This window comes from Bos mutus, chromosome 4 (assembly GCF_027580195.1).
Source record: "Bos mutus isolate GX-2022 chromosome 4, NWIPB_WYAK_1.1, whole genome shotgun sequence".
Classification (NCBI taxonomy): domain Eukaryota; kingdom Metazoa; phylum Chordata; class Mammalia; order Artiodactyla; family Bovidae; genus Bos; species Bos mutus.
In genome coordinates this window covers 41,839,590-41,859,764 of record NC_091620.1, presented here as the reverse complement: position 1 = coordinate 41,859,764, position 20,175 = coordinate 41,839,590, and the positions used below count along the sequence as shown (strand labels likewise).

General features: G+C 42.6%; 1 protein-coding gene across 1 annotated transcript in view; it reads right to left on the bottom strand.

Moving 5' to 3' along the window:
- Positions 1–1,460: 1,460 nt before the first annotated feature.
- The window catches only part of BLVRA (biliverdin reductase A), a 52,848-nt gene continuing 34,133 nt past the window's right edge, over positions 1,461–20,175 (bottom strand). The window contains exons 4-8 of the mRNA XM_005899415.3: positions 19,733–19,852; positions 16,382–16,479; positions 10,891–10,998; positions 8,447–8,618; positions 1,461–4,183 (exon numbers count right to left, since the gene is read on the bottom strand). Coding sequence (XP_005899477.1) covers positions 3,925–4,183; positions 8,447–8,618; positions 10,891–10,998; positions 16,382–16,479; positions 19,733–19,852 — 757 coding nt within the window. The 3' untranslated portion in view covers positions 1,461–3,924. The remainder of the gene's footprint in view (positions 4,184–8,446; positions 8,619–10,890; positions 10,999–16,381; positions 16,480–19,732; positions 19,853–20,175) is intronic.

The window sequence follows — 20,175 nt, the reverse complement described above, 5'->3', positions numbered from 1 at the left end:
CTCCTCTGGGGTCCCTTGGCTTCAGGCTGCCTGTCCTAGGACATGAAACTCTCAAGCTGGCATGAACCCTTCCCTTGTAAGCTGTCAGCATCCAGAGGCTGAGTCTTCATCACTTCAATCTTCCCGGAGCCCAGTACCAGCAGTCTTCACACAGTGCAGACCTCTCAAACGTTGTTGTTGTTCAGTCACCAAGTTGTGGCCAACTCTTCATGACCCCATGGAATACAGCACAGCAGGCTTCCCTGTCCCCACCATCTCCCGGAGTTGGCCCAAGTTCATGTCCATGGAGTCAGTAATGCCATCTCAAACATAGCTAAATACAAATGAATGAATCTTGGACGCATACTGGAACCAGGAAGTTACAGTGAACTTCGGGAAATGTGTTCTAATTGCCCACTTGATTTCCAGACTGTAGTTTGGACTTTATGACAGTGGCTTTACCTTTTACCTTGACATGAGTGGGTACGTGGGGACTGAAGAGAAAAGTGCAGCCAGAGGGACCTAGAGCTGAACACTGGGCTCCCTCACCCAGAACAGCAGTCGGCAAATCTTTGCCATAAAGGGCCAGACGGTAAATATTTTCAATTTCATGGGTCATACACCTACTGTCACAATGACTCGACTCTGTTGTTGCAGCATGAAAGCAACTGTGCCCACTACATCAACGAATGTGACTGTGTTCCAACCAGTCTTTACACACTCAGTCAATCCCAGATGTGGCCTGCAGGCTGTGCATTGCTGACTTAGATGAGGGAACCTGGCCATGTGGCTTAAATTCTGAGTCCGTTTTATCATTTGTTAAAAAAGTTGAATGAAAAGTCCTTGTGTGGAAATGATGACGAGTAAGTGAACTGGGGGAGGTAAAACTCTTAGCACAGGCCTGCGGCATCTTGCTTGCTTAGTCAATAATAATTCATATGGTTAAATGTCAGCCAAAGAGACTTTCCAATGTTAGCAGATCATTCTCATCTCACAACTTAAAAAAAAAAAAGAAAGAAAAGCTAGGCTTAAAGCCACTTGGAATTAACAAAAGGAACTTCAGATATCTGAACCTATTCCGTCCAGGGCAGTGCTGGCCTCAGGCCTGGCTGGACACAGGTTTTGCACATGTTCTTCCTTCTGCCTGGAATGTCCTGCTCTCCCTTGCTTGCCTGTGCCTGCGGTGAGTCCTTCTCAACCTCCAGGATTCAGCATATTCTTTTGGGAAGCACTGCCTGACTTCTCACTTAGAAAATCTTCTCCCTACACAAGCTTTTATTTTTTTTTTTTAAATATTTATTTGGCTGTGCCAGATCTTAGTTGTGGCACACAAGAACTTTTAGTTACCACATGTGGGATCTAGTTCCCTGCTCAGGGATCGAACCCAGGCCCCCTGTCTTGGGAGCATGAAGTCCTAGCCACTGGACCACCAAGGAAGTCCCTGTCCTATTTTTCAGATTCTACTTATGGCTTCTTCTGTGAGGACCTGTGATTGGAGGGTTGAGTGCAGACTTCGGAGAAAGGAGTATTTGGGAAAGGTGTCAGTGGGGAGCGGCCACGGTGGGGCGGGAAACCAGGATGGTTCTGGATGCCCCAGAAGGCGAGGGCAGCTGTAAACAGAGGAGTAAGACCGCTGCTCTGTCTTCTCTCTCTCCTGTTTTCTCCTGTCTCCTCTTCCTTCTCCCTCTGCAGTTCCTTCCAGTTAGTACAATGAATGAATGTTTTCATTTTGGATCTCTTGACCAAACACAAAACTAGCTGGAGGTCAGTGGTTATCAATATCAATTAGTAATCACATAGCCCATGACAAAGACTGTTTTCTAGACCAGGTTTAGTAAGGCTGCTCTGAACCCTCTGCTCAACTAGACCTCAACCTTCTGGCTTCCCCATCTGTCTTTTCATTGCCCGGTTTTAGCAAGAATCCTAGTAAATTCCTCAATAGCTGATCAGATTCCTCATCCTTCACCCTTCATATCTGATCTTGCCAGCCTGCCTTCGGCAAGAATCATCTCAAGTCAGAGTAGTCGAAAACCCCCCCACACCTGATGTTTCCTCTCAGTGATTTTTCATCCACTGACCTGCTCATGGCTATAAATCCCCACTTACCCACACTCTGTGCAGAATTGAGTCCTATTCTGTACTGAGGTCTCTCTTCCCCTTTTGCAACTGTCCTGAATAAAATCTTCTTATACCACTTTACTGTCCAGCTCTGGTTTTCTTTGATACCCACCCTACTGCCAGTATCAAATAGGGCCGATATTTTGAAACAGTCGAGTTAAGAAGCCCAAATGGGAGAGACTACAGCACTGTATTTTGGTCATTGAATCTGTAACACTTACCTCATGCTAGATGCAGCTGAGCATACAAAAACAGATACCGTATTTCCTGGCCTTGAGCAACATTTGATAATAAAACAAGAGAACCAGTGGGCCAATATTTATTACAAATTATTTTATGTGGCAAATGAAAGAATAACCTTAAAGGATTTTTTTTCAGATTTAATATATTTGCCTGCTTTACCAACTAAGGTGATGGAGTGATAGAAACAGAGGTAGAAAATGGAGTTTGCCTCCATCTCACAGATTACAAAATAGTTAAAGCTCACAAAGGCAAGTAGGGAGCAGGAACAAACTGAGAGAGACATTGACGGAAGCAAGACTCTAACACCAACTTAGAAGATGCAACAGGGCCACCAGTGAAACGAAAGAGCAGCTTCCTGGGACTCCACTCTGCCTCAAGGTCAGCAGACAGAACTGGACATGAGTCCAGAGGAGCCAAGGGCTGCAGCTACAAACACACGTGGCTCCCCTGGCCGCCACCTCCTGGGTCTCCAGTCTCCTCTCCAGGCAGCCTTCCTAGTTCTCTACCTAAACCAGAAACCTAACCATGCACACCCTTGCCCCCCTGCTTTAAGTAACACCGTTTGGTGCCTCTGCACAGCTTAATAACTCCCCAGCCCTTCACCTGGTCTACAGGGCCCCCACCATCAGATCTCCCTCCCTGGGACTCCCACTTCCAGACCCAGTGCCCCAGGGCACTGGCTAGGTTGTTCCTCACTCCCTTCTGTTCACCCTGCTCCCAGCCACAATGCCCTCCTCTGACCTTCACACGGTTGATCTCTTCATCATCAGGACCTGGCATGGACATCTTCCCCGAACCCTTCTCCAGATGGCCAGGAGCACTCTGGACCTCCAGCAATGACTAGTTTATGTGACTTGCTTCCCTCTGGACATTGAGTTTTTGAAGGCAATGGCTACATCTTACTCATTTTTGGGATCCCCAGCACTAGGCATGATCACCCAGTTTGGCAGGGCAGGGGTGGGGGGCGCATGGGTGGAAAGAAGGCTTTCCTGGTGGCTCAGATGGTAAAGAATCTGCCTGCAATGCAGGATACCTGGGTTTGATCCCTGGGTCAGGAAGATCCCCTGGAGGAGAGCATGGCAACCCACTTCAGTGATCTTGCCTGGAAAATTCCATGAATAGAGGAGCCTGGTGGGCTACAGTCGATGGGGTCTCAAAGAGTCAGACACGACTGAGTGACTAAGACTTTTCCAAGGCAGGGAAGAGGGTTCAAGGCACTGTTTCTTGGTGATTTAGCGTATGAGTGGGGTTTAAAGGCTGGTTCTGCCGTTTACTATCTGGGTGACTTCAAATAAGGTTTTCGAAGATACTAAGAAAAACATATTTGATAACACTCATCTGGCAGGGCCATTGGGAAGCCTGAGTGGAACCAGGCATCTTAAAGCATTTAGCACTGCTCAGCCAAGGTTGGCTGTCTTTTCCATTCCTGTGGGAGCCCCCACTGGGGGCCCCAACATAGCTGGTGACAATAAGCAAATCCTGTTTACCCAAGACATGTTTAATGGTAAGAATAGAGAGAAAGGTCAACTCTCGATAAAGATCAGGCTCTGGTTTTGCTGAGCAGAGCAGCACTGCCCGTTCCCCTCACTGCTTTGAGCAGCAGTGTTTCTGGATCTCTCCTGCGAGCCACAGGCAGTGCAGGATGCGTTTCTTCTCGGCAGCCAACTCCTCTTCCGAGAACTGGCCCAGGAGTTTCTGGACAAATATATTCTGATCTTTCAGGAAAATATTCTTATTGATGCCTACGTTGGGCATATTCTCTAGGGACCCAGATCTGAAATGGAAGCTTAAGCGTCTGTTTCGCTTTAGGCCAGGTGCTTTCTCTTCAATCCAGGTCAGCGGGCTGCGGAGGCGAGAGGCACAGTGTTAATTTCACTGAGGGCACACGGATGCTTGCTGGCACCTGAGCACCCCTACTAGATCCTCCTGTGTGCCCATCTCTCCTGCAGCTGCTGCATCCCGACCTCCACCAGCCTCCCAGAGGCCACGGTGACTGTTGGCAACTCTACTGACCAACGGTCCTTTTGTTTAGTTTTGCCACAAGGCAGGGGAATCTGTGCAATGATTTTGGTGTGAATATCAGTTCATTATTCAGGACTCTCTACCCTAGGGAGCCCTGAGGATGCAGACCTGAGGTTCTGGAGCAAACTGTTGTTTCCAAGTGTATGTGCATTTTTATGGGAAAGAATTCTTAGAGTGCTTTCATCCCATTTTCAAAGAGGTCTGTGATCCCCCGCACATGCCAGAAAAGACTAGATACTTTCTGCCTGCTCGCAAAGCATCTGCTTCCATTTCACATGTGCCCCCCAGGTCAAGGCCAAGGTCAGCACTCACAAAAATCTCCAGTCCTAATGGGACAGACCCCACTTCCCTAAAGTTTCTCCTTTCTCTGGGTTTCTCTCTTCTGTCTTTATAGTAGATAATAACTATGTTACCTGCTTAATCAGAAACAGAGAAGCCTAATTAGGCCTTTGATCTAAAGAAGCTTCACTGAATAATATGACAGCAAAAATACAAAATCTGCTTTAAAAAGTATTCTAAAAACAATACAGCATTGATTTAAAGACTTTTACAAGAAAAAGAAAAAAAATCCATAATTCTTTCGCCTAAATAAAAACCTTTTCAGTTTGAGACAACACTTTCAAGTATTTGTCTATATGTATGTGGCATATAAACCCTAAGGTATAACTAATTTTTGACTATGTTTATTTAAAAATATCATCCTGCAGATACTGCTGTGATGATTATTTTCATCTGCATATCATGGACAACTGATTATATAATTCATTTACTATTTTATTATTGTCAAATATTCAAGTTCTTTCCAATTTTAATTTAATATGGATAGCCTGCATTCAAACTTTTCACACATATACAAATAAGTTTTCCTTCCTTCTTCTGGGAACAAAGTTTCAGGAAGTCTTAAGAGGACTTGCTTTGGCTACTTCTCTTTGCCTTCCCGTCCTTACTTCTCCTACAGGGTTGAGTCAGGGTCAAGGACAAGGCAATCTGGTTGGACGGCTGTGATATGAACAGGGAAAGGGTTCAATCCTGAGACAGCATCAGGGTCTTGTCTCCCATTACCATTCCTCGGATTCCTTCCCCCTCCCCCCAGGCTGCAGTCAGGCAGGCCAAGATGGGCAGTTTAGACCAGTGTTGCTAAGGACAAAGCGGAACCTCCTTCTGTTTGTTCTCTGCCTCTAGAGGGATGGGACATAATAAAGCTAAATATATAGGTATGGGGGGACTTCCCTGGTGGCCCAGGGGTTAAGACTCTGTACTTCCAATGCAGGGGACATGGGTTCGACCCCTGGTTGGGAAACTCAGGGAACTAAAATCCTACATGTTGTGTGGCATGGCCAAAAAAAAAAAAAAACAACCAGATATAAGGTGTGAGGTTGCAAGAAAGGGGCCCAAAAGGATCACTTGATTGTTTTGAGTGCTGCAGGAAGCTCAGGGTAAACGAACCCTCCCTTCAGCTTACCGAGACCTACACTAGAGACTGAGTAAAATGTTTAAGAGAAAAATATGTGAAGTACATAAAGGGGGAACCATGCCAACACCCACACATGCAGGGAAACATCACGAGAGATGTGGACAGAGAAACTTCCTCCTTTTGTGGTCCCACCTGCTCAAAACTTGGTTATGCTGTTTCCTGTTCATATTTGTGTGTGTGTGTGTGTGTGTATAATTTTGGCTGCACCATGCAGCATATGGATCTTAGTTCCCTGACCAGGGATTGAACCTCCACCCCCTGCATTGGAAGCAGGGAGTCTTAACTGCGAACCATCAGGGGGAGTCTCCCTGTACACATATTTAAAAGTGAGGACATCAGCTGTTGGGACCTTACTGTCAATTAGAGTGGAGCTAAAGGTGGCCCTGGGTCCATCCATGTTCTGGGCTTGGACAGCTCTTAGCTCTAGGCATCCCGACCCAAACCACAAGCTTGGACTCAGATGGCTCCTCTGGTCCTCTCTGGGAACCTCCGGTTGCAAATATCTGCATTCACCAGCCTGAGCTCTGACTACCTGCAAAATGCTTCTTACTTCTCACCTTCCATAGGAAGGTGTACACCCACAGCCACATTCCTCTAGTCAGCACGTGTCTCAAGCACAGCAGAGGAGGCAATTTCCAACAGTGTTCTAACAGGACGAGGGGGTGGGGGGTGCACCTGGCTCTGATCCCAGTCCTACCAACCAGCTTCAACAAGAGGACTGAAACATGCACTTCTTCTATAGAGGTTTGGGTTGAAAAAGCATTTGAATGCTTATTTTTACAAAGTTTGAAAACTGCTAGTACAATGGAAAGAACACAGGCTTGGAAGTGAGTTGCACTGGGTTTTCCTGGATGATCTGGGGCCTGAGGCTAATGATACCTACTTCACTGATAGGTAAGGATGAGGTAAAGATAAGGCCTGATGATATTCCTTTTTTGTGCCCTTCCTGTGCATTGTGGAGGAGAAGGCGTGATCATTCGAGGACTGCAGACAGGCTGCTTGAGCATGATTCTCACATAATCATTTATTAGCTGTGTGCCCTTGGCGAGCTTCTTAACCTCTCTGAGCCTCGGGTGATCATAATTTCCCAGGTGATCATAATAATGCCCATTCCAGACAGTTGGTATAAACATTATGAGAAAATTCTTGTAAAAGTGCTAGGCCCTGGCACATTGGCGAGAACTCAGTAAACGTTAGCAAATACTAGCACTTTGTGCAACAGGGCTTCAGGCAATGACCCTGGTCTCACTGGTCCTTTTACTGTGACCTTTCAAGGCTATGCCTCCCCACCTCCTCATCCCCTGCTGCAGCTCTGCTCTGTTCCACTATGTTGTTGGAAGGCGGCTCTAACTTAAGGAATTGTGTCTGCAAACAACTCGCAGAGGCTCCTAATGTTTTAAAGACTCGTTATGAAGCTTTTTATCTTGAAGGGTGGTTTGCTGGTGAAAGAGCTGCATTTCGTACCAGATGGGACCCATCATGATGTTGGTTTCCCAAATGGACCAAGAGGACTTGGTTTTGAAAAACAACACATTAAGGATATTCAAGTAAAATCTGCAAACATTTAGTGATTATTTCTGGCGTTGTGTTTTCTGTCATTTATGGATGTGCGGGTGTTTATGGAAGATGCTGGGAATCAAAGAGTATCACTACTCCCCAAATGGAAGAATTATCAGGGTGTGTAATGAACCAGGATCAAATGGAGGCTTTAGCAATGGAGGAACCAACAGACACCACCTCAGTATGATCTTATAGTCAACCTGAACATCTTTGTACTATTTTAAAGTCTCTTGAACATTTTTAAAAAAAAAAGACTTGGTATGGAGGATAAAGAATCAGTATTTGGGGAACATTACAACAGTATGATGTGATAAAGCTGATAAAGAGCTGGGCATGATACAGGCAAGCTGAGTACAATATTAATGGCAAGATCTAGGTGGTAGCTGTGTAGATGCTCACTGCAGAGTTCTTTCAACTTCACCAGTGCCTGCAACTTTCACAATAAAATGCTGGAATGAATGCAGGTCACAGATGTAACTGGACTTCTGCTCCTATATCTGATATTGTTCACTGTGTGGCTTAGGCAACCCGCTCATATCTGTGTGTTGTGTCTGAGTCACTCAGTCATGTCTGACTCTTTGCGACCCCAAGGACTGTAGCCCACCAGGCTCCTCTGTCCATGAAATTCTCCAGGCAAGAATACTGGAGTGGGTTGCCATTTCCTTCTCCAGGGCTCCCATAGGGAAAATTAGAATTGGATCCCTCAAGTCCAAGGGAGCTCCCGGGGGGCATCTTCATTACTTGAGTGTTCCTCCTCTGTAAGGTCTTCTGACTTCCAGATTGTTAAATTGTGAGCCATTCGGGGGCTCTTCTGATCTAAACATATCTAACGTATCAGATCTGTATGCTTCTCTTAACCTTATGGGGCGACTAGGAGGAAGGCGTGAAGCAACATAAGTGAGATTCCAGCACCTGTCCCACTGCAGAAGCAGATGACTCTTCTGGAGTCGGGGGTGGGGGTCTAGGTCCCTGGGTCTCCCCAAATTCTCCCTCATGAACACAAAAGGATGTCCTTATATTGCCCCCTCCTCACAGCTTTTCCTGACCTACCTTTTGTTCTCTGTCTCCAAGCACACGGTCATCTTCATATACTGGTCTTCCTTTCGCTCTTCCAAAGTGGCAGATACGAGAGAAAGCTCCCCGAAGAGGGAGACCAGCCAGGTCAGGCGAGAGATGCCGCTGAACGCAGGGAAGCCAAACCGCTCTTCTTCCAATGGGGCAGCTGTGGGGAATCACAGACAAGGCAGGGACTGGAGGGGAAAGGCTGACAATTGGGGGGTGACAGGGAGCCAACAGATGTGGCTGGGGATCAGAACACACAACCTTGCCTCCTAGTGGAGGTATGCGAGATGATTCTCATGGAGACTTTCAGAAAAATGTCTCCCTTTGCTCCTATTTCTGAAATTCAGTTTGCTGGTAAAATAAAATATTTCATTGGAAATTGCAGGTTATCTGGCTCACAGGGAAATAAAAATGTTTCAGGCTTCTAATGTATATATGTTGCATGTGTATGCGTGTATATACATATATACACACACACACATATATATGTGGTACACACATATACATATATATTCTCTTAGTAACTTGAAGTAAAAGAAGAATTAACATATTTTAGTCCTGCAAGCCTATGTTCCTATAAATATATAGCTGTGTAAATTATAAGAGGGCGAAAGAATCGTGATAGCTGTGAAGAAAACAGTAATACCTATAGACTACATCAAGAAAATTGATACAGTGGTATTTTCTTAGACTTCAATATCTATCATCTCAGGTACAACAGTACATTCCAAAGAGGATCTGGGTGAGAAACCTGGTCAAGATGTCGCTCCCCTCTGTTCCCAGTCTAAATTTTAAACATAACTTCAATTTATAAGATATCATATCTGTTACACTGATTTTTAAACCACAGATTTCTTGTAACTTGATCCTGACTTAAAACAACTCATAATCATGAGTATGTTCTAAAGAAGATCACAAGCAAATCAAAAGGTAAATAATAGCAAACCAAGACTGTAAGTTTCATAGACTACATGGTTTGAAATCACTAGGACCTAAGTGTCAAACTTACACAGGAATCACAGCTCCCTCTGGGCTGGTCACTGTCTGCTCCTGCTCTTTGCAGAGGACTGAGCAGCCGTCACAAGTCTGAGCCTGAGTCATAACTGTTGGGTCAACTTTGTGAAGCTACCCACCTCTGAGCTTCATTAAAAAAAATCTGTATGACAGGGGTAATGAATACCCACTTTATGGGATTATCCTATGAATTAACATGAAATAATGCATGTCACATACTTAGCACAATTCCTTGTGCAGATTAATGGTTATTATTTGTTGCCACAAAGCTCATTAGACGGTCATTTTAAAGGATGAAGATGGATCACAGCCTTGGAGAATGAACTTCTACACTGGGGAAGAGAGCAGGGATGAGATAGTTAGGGTGTTTGGGATCAACATGTACACTCTGCTGTATTTAAAATGGATAACCAACAAAGTCCTACTGTACAGCACTGGGGACTCGCTCAATGTTATGGCAGCCTGGATGGGAGGGGAGTTTGGGGGAGAATGGATACATGTGTATGTATGACTGAGTTCCTTTGCTGTCCCGCTGAAACTATCACACATTGTTAAATGGCTATACTCCAATATAAAATAAAGAGTTTAAAACATACAAAAAGGAATAAAATAAAGGATGAAGATGGATTCTGAAATGAGATTCCACTGTATTTTCTGGAAACTCGTGAAGAGATGAATGGTTTTCCCACTTAACAATGTCACACTTTCCTTCCTGTAATGCAAGTCCTCGGGAAAGGTGGCCCAGATGCTTTAGGGTGCAGAGCTGGAGGCTCCAGCTTGTTCATTTCCTACTGCTAATGCCTTAGGGTACAGACAGACAAGGAGTCCGCCCAGAGGAGACTGCAGAGCTGGAAGCTCCAGGTTGTTCATTTTCTCCTGCTAATGGAGGTGCTCCCAGAAAGACCAACATAAACGGCTGAATATATAGTAGATCGGATATTCTGGCTGCAGCTAATGTTCTGATAACTTGTTGGAGGAAGGAAGGGGCTATGCATATTCTATTTGCTGCATAGATAAGTATAAAAATATTCTCTTCTCCAAGGAACCTTTTTCTCAGTCCTTTTTAAAAAAGAGCTTTCACTTTTAACCTGTAGAACATAATATCCAATTTGTCAGGATTTCATGAGAGAAGCTTCTGCCTAATCGACTGGGCCAAAAGTATAAATGTGCTTCAGATTTCTAACACATATTTTACCCAAGGCCCACCAAGCAATCAAATCTCATTTGAGAAAAGAAGCAAAACAGATATTTTTATTGTCTGTGGCTATTTGGGAAAATTAAATCAGCCTGCAGAGACTCTTTGGCAGAAATGAATCCAAGCTCACATCCTAGTGAGCAAGGAAAGAACTCAGCATCCCCACCTCACCCCACCCTGCCTCACCAGGGACTCATGACCTGTGATCCCACCAAGGACTGACCTGTGAAGAGGAGAGACCCTTTCAGCAGGTCCTTCCCCACCACTTCTTTCTTCAGGAATGCAAACTCCTCCATCAAGAGTTCAACATGCTCCTCATGCAAGACTTTCCCTGTCATGACAAGAATGGAGTGAAAAAGGCAGTTATCATCAACTGTGTTATTTGTAGGATATACACATGAAATAATTAGGGGATCAGCTGGGCAACTTACTCTTATATAATTCAAGAAAAAGTAGTTCTCTGTACTGTATTATATTTACTACTCTTCTGGAAGTCTGTCATTATTTCAAATAATCTTCAACAAAACAAATAGTTACAGCAACAAAAATATGAGAGCAAGCCAGAAAGAGTCATGGATTATGAAATAAGAACTTCTTAGGAGAAAATGAAAGGGCAGCTTGCAATTCATGGCCTTGAAGTCTCACTCATTCATTTTCTCACATGTATTTCAGCAGCTTTCTAAAACAACTAGTAATTTATGAAATTCTCAAGAACCATTTTGGCCTCATCTTTCAAAACAGGGTGTGTTGTCTATCTTAGAAATAATAAGTGTTTTTAAATTTGGGAGGAAAATGAGAAGTAAAAATATCAAGATCCTATTTACCAGAAAGAACCACTACTAAGATATTGGTTTATTTCCCTTTTGTCATTCTGCTGTGAATTATTTTTCATGATTGTGATCATACGGTAGAAACAAAATTATTTTTAGTTTTAAAGTATAAATGTAAAATCAGGTCATTGTAGAAAATTGAGAACACGTGAAAGAGCATAAAGAAAAAAATGAAACCACTCAGAATGCTACCAGTTAATCATTGTTGCCTTTTGTTTCATTTGGTTTTTTTCCCCCTCCCTTATATGTGACATGATGTTGACACTGATGTTTAAGCAATACAGGAAAGATCTCAGATCCTAGCTGAGAGATAATCGGAAAGGCAGTTTGGTAGTAGATCATCTATGTTACTGTGGGTATATATGACCGAGAGGACATGGGCACTAGGGAACTTTCTGGAATAATAAAAATGTTCTGTATCTTGACTGGAGTAATCATTGCATGGGTATATACTCTGTCCAAATTCATTTAACTCTGCACTTAAAATCTCTGAATTTGTCACAAGGAAATTCTATCTCAAATTACAAAAACTCAGATAATCAGATGAGCACCAGATTTATTATTCAATTTCTTCAGTGGCTTTGGTGTTAGCCTGTTCAGAGCTCCTTTTGTAGAAGAAATAAAACGTACTTCTCAGAAATTCTTGTGTCATAGGGTTCGTGATTTGTAACTACTTTAACCACCGACACAAGTGCTAGAAAAGCTCATCTCACTTGTTACTTAAATATGTCAGATTTGGCAAGCTATCCCCTCTGATTGGTGAGGTAACAGATGGGGCTAGAGATTCATTTTATGTGTGCCCATGAAAACAAAAATATGATTTTCCATTCTATTTGTGATATTCAAAATGCAAACAGTACCCTTAACCAAGCAGTAGTCAACTATATGATACCCAATGCTGAAACTATTTTCTATGGCATCCTGGGTAAATATGTTGGAACAGTTATGATTCTTAGAAAACTCTTCCTTGTATGAATATGAGATCTCCATCTCTATAATTCTACCCCCTACCAGCAGAAGCAGTACAACATAAATTTATTTTCTTTTTCTATAGAGAGCTTTTAATAATCTTAATTTTTTTCTTTACATTAAATATTTAAATTTCTCTAGTGATTTGTCCAAATTATGTGTAACTTTTTAAAATTTGTTTTTGTTTTGGGGGGCTATACTGTATATACAATTTAGCACCTTCTTAACAATTTTAAAAAATGTATTATTTCATATTACTAAAACAAATTATGCTCATGAAACATGAAAAATAAAGAAACATGAAAAATAAAGAAAAATAGAAAGTAAATAAAATCATCCAAAATACCACTACCAAGAAATAACCACTATCAAAACAAATTGTCCACACATCTGTATTTGTTTTAAGGTGATACTACATGTAGTTCTGTAACCTGTTCTGTATTTAGTCATGTATCATGTACCTTTTTTATGACAGTAAGAATCTATGACTGAGCCTAAATAGTATTCATCAGATGAAAATACCATAATTAATCATTAACCATTCTCTTTTGAATACTGAATTTGCATGCCAATTTTTGCTCTTAAAATGTTGGCATGAACACTTCTGTACAAAATAATTTTTTTTATGTATTTCTGTAAAATGAGGTTTACAAAAGATCTGAACTTTTGACTATTATTTGATACGTATTTTGACTTGCCCAAATTGTTAAATTAATGATGTTGCATTTGGGGCTTTCTAATTATTGTGCATCAACATTCCACTTGAGGTCAAATCCTCTCTTCAATTTTGATTGCTCTGATTCTTCCAAATTTATTTGGTTTTTAAAAAAACTGTAGTAAAACGTATAATATAAAATTTACCCTATTAACCAATTTTCAGTCTATAGTCCAGTAGTAGTAACTATAAGGACACTGTTGTACAAAAGATCTTTAGAACTTTTTCACTTTGCAAAACTGAAACTTTGTACCCAACTAAAATAACTCCCTCTACTCCTCCACACCACTCCCTAGCAGCCATCCTTTTATTTTCTGTTTCTGCGAATTTAACTATTCTAGATACTTCATATAATCTCTTTGTGACTAGCTTATATTATTTACCATAATATTCTCAAGATTCTTCCATGTTGCAGCTTGTGACAAGATTCACTTCTTTCTTAAGGCTGAATAATATTCCATTGTATATATTCACCACATTTTCTTTATCCATTCATTCATCAGTGGACATCTGAGTTGTTTCCACTTCTTGGTTATTGTGAATAATGTGCTATGAACCAGAGTGTGCAAATATCTCTTCCAAATTCTTTAGTCTTTTCAGTATATACCCAGAACTGGGATTGCTGGATCATACGGTAATTCTATTTATAAATTTTTCAGAAACCTCCATACAGTTTTCCAGAGTGGCTGAACCATATTATATTCCCACCAATAGGGCACAGGGCTCTAATTAGTTTCTCCACACTCTCACTGTTGTTGTTGTTGTTGTTGTTGTTGTTTTGCTTTGTTTTGGCCATACTGTGTGGCATGTGGGATCTTAGTTCCCTTGTCAGGGATCAAACCTGTGCCCCCTGCATAGAAGCTTGGAGTCTTAACTACTGGACCAAAAGGCAAGTCCCAGTTTCGTTTCGTTTTTTTAACAGTGGCTATCTTCATGGGTTTGAGGAGATATTTCAATGTGGTTTTGCTTTGCATTCCTTTAATCATTAATGATGTGTGCTCAGTTGCTCAGTTGTGTCTGACTCTCTGTGGCCCCATGGACTGTAGCCCACCAGGCTCCTCTGTCCATGGAATTTTCCAGGCAAGAATACTGGAGCGAGTTGCCATTTCCTTCTCCAGGAGATCTTCCCGACCCAGGGATCGCATCTTGCGTCTCCTACATTGGCAGGTGGATTCTTTACCAGCTGCCATGTAAATTTCTGTACCAATTATGGTTTCCCTGGACCCAGTGGTCTTACAAACAGCAACATTAGCTCAAAGAATTGTGGACATCACAAAATATGGTTCTTTTAGACGTGAGAAATACACGCCCTTCAATGGTGCCTCAATGCTCTCTAATCTCTAATTTGAGTAAGGAAAAAATTCAGGCTGCTCTCAGAAGCACTTGGAAGTGAGATTCAATTCAGACCGATGGCCCCTCAGTTTCCTCCAGTGACCCTACATTGAACAAGGAAATTGCAAATTCCCTGTACATCTATGCCTTTCTCTAGTGTGAATTCTCCAGCGTTCAAACAGATTTGCTCGTAAAATATTTCCCACATTTAGTATACTCTTAAGGCCTTTCTCCTGTGTGATAATCATTAGTGACAATGAGCATCTTTTTGGTATGCTTGTTGGCCATTTGTAAATCTTCTTTGGAGAAGTACCTATTCAGGTTCTTTGTGTATTTTAAAGTCAGGTTATTTATTGTTGTTGTTGAGTCTTAAGAGCTCTTTATATAATCTGGATATTAACCCTTATTAGGTACCTGATTTGCAAACACATTCTCCCATTCTGTAGGTTGCCTTGTCACTCTGTTGACTGTCTCCTTTGTTGTGCAGAAGGTTTTTTTAGTTTAGTGCAAAATCCCGTGTCTACTTTTGCTTTTGTTGCCTGTACTTCGGGTGTCACATCCAGAAAAAAATCACTGCCATGGCCAATGTCCAGAAGCTTTTCCCTACATTTTCTTCCAGGAGTTTTATAATTTTACACCTTACATTTAGGGCTGTATGAGTTAAAATGGTATAAGGTAAAGGTACAACTTCATTCTTTTGCATGTGGCTATCCATCTCTCCCAACACTTTCTGTTAAAGAGACTGTCCATTCCCCCCACTGTGTGATCTCAAAGACCCTTGTCAAAGATCGCTTGACCATCTATACACAAGGGTTTGTTTCTGGGCTCTCTATTCTATTCCATTGGACTATATGCCTTTTAAAAAATATTTCTTTATATTTGACTGCATCAGGTCTTAGTGGTGGCGTGTGGGCTTCTCTCTAGTTGTGGTGTTCAGCAAGGCTCAGAGGGAAAAATGTGGACTTCAGAGCCCAAAAGGATTGAAATCAAATCTCCACCTCTCATTTAGTGGTCACATTACTAGCTTTGTGACCTGGTACACAATTTTTTTAAAAAGTATAGTAGATGTACAATAGTATATAAGTTGCTGCTGCTGCTGCTAAGTCGCTTCAGTCGTGTCCGACTCTGTGCGACCCCATAGACAGCAGCCCACCAGGCTCCCCCGTCCCTGGGATTCTCCAGGCAAGAACACTGGAGTGGGTTGCCATTTCCTTCTCCAATGCATGAAAGTGGAAAGTAAAAGTGAAGTCACTCAGTCGTATCTGACCCTCATTACAGGCATACAATTTTTGAAGGTTATGCTCCATTTCTGGTAGAAAATTTTCGACTTCTCTGAGCCATGGATTCCTATACATAAGCTAGAGAAAATACCTACCTCCAAGGATTTCTAAGAGAATTAAACAAAATAACATATGCTTAGAAGAGTTTCCAAGTTCCCAGTATTAATAAACGGTGCTCCTCTTGAGAACAAAAACCATAAACTGTGCACATCAGACAATCAATTACCCTAATCTAGGCATTTTCCCATTAGCAATACAAGTATCACATGAATAAAAGCAAGATAATATAATATTAGCATAAGTGGAAGCTAATTCATATTTTTCATTAGAGTAAAAGGAGCTGATAAGCCTTGAACAAAAGTCTGCCAATTCCCACCCATCCCTCTGCCCTGTTGTTCCTCCACAAACACACCCCGACCCCCGCGCTTTATGTGCCTACAGTATGCAGGCTGGGCTGGGAGCCCCTGGGCCAATAACATATCTGACACAGGGTTGTTTATAAGGCATAAGGTTGGTACCATAGAAGTCTTAGAGGCAGGAATTCTTAGTAAGAGGGTGTGCGCTCCAGACGCACAGAACATACATCACCTTTCTGCTCGGCCAACTCCCACAGGTCCTTAGCTGCCACCCAAGACAGTGTCATGGGGTATTCCACAAGGACATGCTTTCCAGCATTCAGGAATTGCCTTTGGAAAAGAGGGATAAATACGGATAAAATGCACTTCAATTAAGCTTTGCTTAAGTACCCTGCATGACAGACTGAAAAATGCACACAAGTCTCCAGGTAAATGTGCCATGACAGAATGCAGACGAGAGTCAGGGCCAGGGGATGCAGAGGACAAACTGCATCTCATGCTATTTTCTATTTAGCAGTAAGAGAAAGGCTTTCTAGTTATGTGCTCACTTGAACATTCACCCATTCGTTCACTGACATATCCAACCAGGTAATATTTACCAGTTATTCTGGAGGAGAAATACAGCCGTGTCAATAGGTAAATTGTCCATTACCACAGTCAGTTCCCAACTGTGGGAGTTGGTGATGGACAGGGAGGCCTGGTGTGCTGCAGTCCTTGAGCAGCGACTGGAAGTTGCTCAGTCATGTCCATTTACTGCAGCATGCTAGGCCTCTCTGTCCATCACCAACTCCTGGAGCTTACTCAAACTCATGTCCATGAAGTCAGTGACACCATCCAACCATCTCATCCTCTGTTGTCCCCTTCTCCTCCTGCCTTTAATCTTTCCCAGCATCAGGGTCTTTTCAAATGAGTTAGTTCTTTGCATCAGGTGGCCAAAGTATTAGAGTTTCAGCTTCAGCATCAGTCCTTCCACTGAATATTCAGGACTGATTTCCTTTAGGATGGACTGGTTGGATCTCCTTGCAGTCCAAGGGACTCTCAAGAGTCTCCTCCAACACCACAGTTCAAAAGCATCAGTTCTTCAGCACTCAGCTTTCTTTATCGTCCAACTCTCACATCCATACATGACTACTGGAAAAACCATAGCTTTGACTAGATGGACCTTTGTTGGCACAGTAATGTCTCTGCTTCTTAATATGCTATCTAGGTTCATCATAACTTTTCTTCCAAGGAGCAAGCATCTTTTAATTTCATGGCTGCAATCACCATCTGCAGTGATTTTGGAGCCCTCCAAAAATAAAGTCTGTTACTGTTTCTACTGTTTCCCCATCTATTTGCCATGAAATGATGGGACCAGATGCCATGATCTTAGTTTTCCGAATGTTGAGCTTTAAGCCAAATTTTTCATTCTCCTCTTATATTTTCATCAACAGGGTCTTTAGTTCTTCTTCACTTTCTGCCATAAGGGTGGTGTCATCTGCATATCTGAGGTTATTGATATTTCTTTCGGCAATCTTGATTCTAGCTTGTGCTTCACCCAGTCCAGCATTTCTCACGATGTAGTCTGCATATAAGTTAAATAAGCAGGGTGACATTATACAGCCTTGACTTATTCCTTTTCCTATTTGGAACCAGTCTGTTGTTCCATATCCAATTCTAACTGTTGCTTCTTGACATGCATACAGATTTCTCAGGAGGCAGGGCAGGTGGTCTGGTATTCCCATCTTGTTAAGAATTTCCCACAGTTTGCTGTGATCCACACAGTCAAAGGCTTTGGCGTAGTCAATAAAGCAGAAATAGATGTTTTTCTGGAACTTTCTCACTTTTTCGATGATCCAACGGATATTGGCAATTTGGTCTCTGGTTCCTCTGCCTTTTCTAAGTTCAGCTTGAACATCTGGAAGTTCACAGTTCACGTACTGTTGAAGTCTGGCTTGGAGAATTTTGAGCATTACTTTACTAGCGTGTGAGATGAGTGCGATTGTGTGGTAGTCTGAACATTCTTCGGCATTGCCTTTCTTTGGGGTTGGAACGAAAACTCACCTTTTCTAGTCCTATGGCCACTGCTGAGTTTTCCAAATTTGCTGGCATATTGAATACAGCACTTTCACAGCATCATGTTTTAGGATTTGCAATAGCTCAACTGGAATTCCATCACCTCTAGTAGCTCCATTACCACATGACAGCTATCAGTCAAGACTACAAAACTCGTGGCAGCCAGCTCTGTCTGAGGCAATTGGAAAACATTTCACTAAGGCTCTGAACTGGGTCTTGAAGTGTAAACAGGCATTTTCCAGGTGCCAGGAGATGAGGGTGTTTCACGATGAACAGCATAGGCAGGGGCTTGGGCATTTATGGGGCTTTGTCCATTGAGACATGGTGTGAATTTCAGCGTTTCTGTGTGGCAGGGGAGGGGAGAGAGAGAGAAATGAGGTCCTAAAAGGAGCTGGGAGTCTGATGTAAGGGAAGGACCCAGAGTGCTCTGCTCAGAAGTGTGGCTTTTATGCTCCAGATATTCTAGGGGACAAACATTGATAAGTATGGGAATTATATGATTACTTCGTTCAGGTCTTCTCTGGTGCCAAAGAAGGTTAAGGGGATCCACATAAAGGTGCTCTGTCCACATTTAGAGTGAGTGTGATAAAGAGAGAGCAGCTGACTTCTGGGCAACCACACTGCGGAAGTAGCTGTAGTTTAATGTCAGGGCCTAAACGGAAAGCTGAGCTCTAGGGGCAGGTGGCACTGCCTTGTTAGCTGCCAGGTCTTCCGTGGGGCTCTTCCTTCCAGGCTCCATGCCACCAAATGCCTGGAGAGCTCTAGGCTTTGCATTCAAAGGTGGGGCAGGGGGTAGGGTACGTGTGGGGGAGACATTTCATTTCTCTTACTCTATGAATATAATGCAACCTCCCCAATCTTAGGCCACCACTATTTCCTTAATCATCTCATGGCAAAAAACACTTCCTATTAAAGAACTCCTAGAGATATTCTCAGAGAGATTTCATGTTGTTTAAAGTACAAAGGATAAAATGTTGGAAGCTGAAAGAACTATGGCATTTCTCCAAGGCACAAAAAAGACATTGGCTCCATATCCTAAATTATACGCTGAGAAGAAGGCAAATGTTGGTCTCTCAGTCGTGTCTGACTCTGTGGCCGGTGGACTATAGCCTGCCAGGCTCCTCTGTCCGTGGAATTCTCCAGGCCAGAATACTGGAGTGGGTAGCCTTTCCCTTCTCCAGGAGATCTTCCCAACCCAGGGATCGAACCCAGGTCTCCCACATTGTAGGCAGATTCTAAGAAGGTAGGCACTAGTCAAACTACTCTCAATAAAATTTTTACAATGAAATAAGGCACTTTAATTCTTAATGTGTCTAATGGTTTAAATTATGGTGAACTAAATATTATTTCTACTATATTTTTCATGTCCTTATACCTTTATAACCCATAGTGAGAGTTAACATTTTGACAATAATTTTTTAAAGTCCTGGGTCCATCCCACTGATTATTAAGACCCCTATGTAAGACATCAGCCCAGGCATTTCCATTGTCCTGTACGACTGTGCAAGGTGAGGACTTGAACACCCACCTGATGTAGTCCTCGTGGCTGGAGCTCTCACTGCAGATAAAAGCAACCTCGACCTCTTGACTGGAAAGAGCATCTTCCAGAGAAATTTGCGGCACCTCATCAATGCTCCCCAGCTCTCGTCTGTTTGAGAAGAACAGACAAGTGGGAATCAAAGCAGGCAGAACATCAGCTGAGAATAAATGAGTGCCATCCTGCTCCCCAGCTCCCAACAGTGTCCTGGTGATCAGTTTTTGGAAATGAAGAGAGCAGTTTCTTCCATCTCATTTCCACGGCACTTCCAGCACAGAGTAAGAAACAGAGCCTCCAGCACAGAGTAAGAAATTGGGGAACTGGCATTGAGTGCTGATACCACCGCTAACAGCCTGTATGATGTGGGAGCCTTTGAATTTACGTCATCTCTAAAATAAAAAGAACCGATCTCCTGTTATCTCATAAGAAGTAAT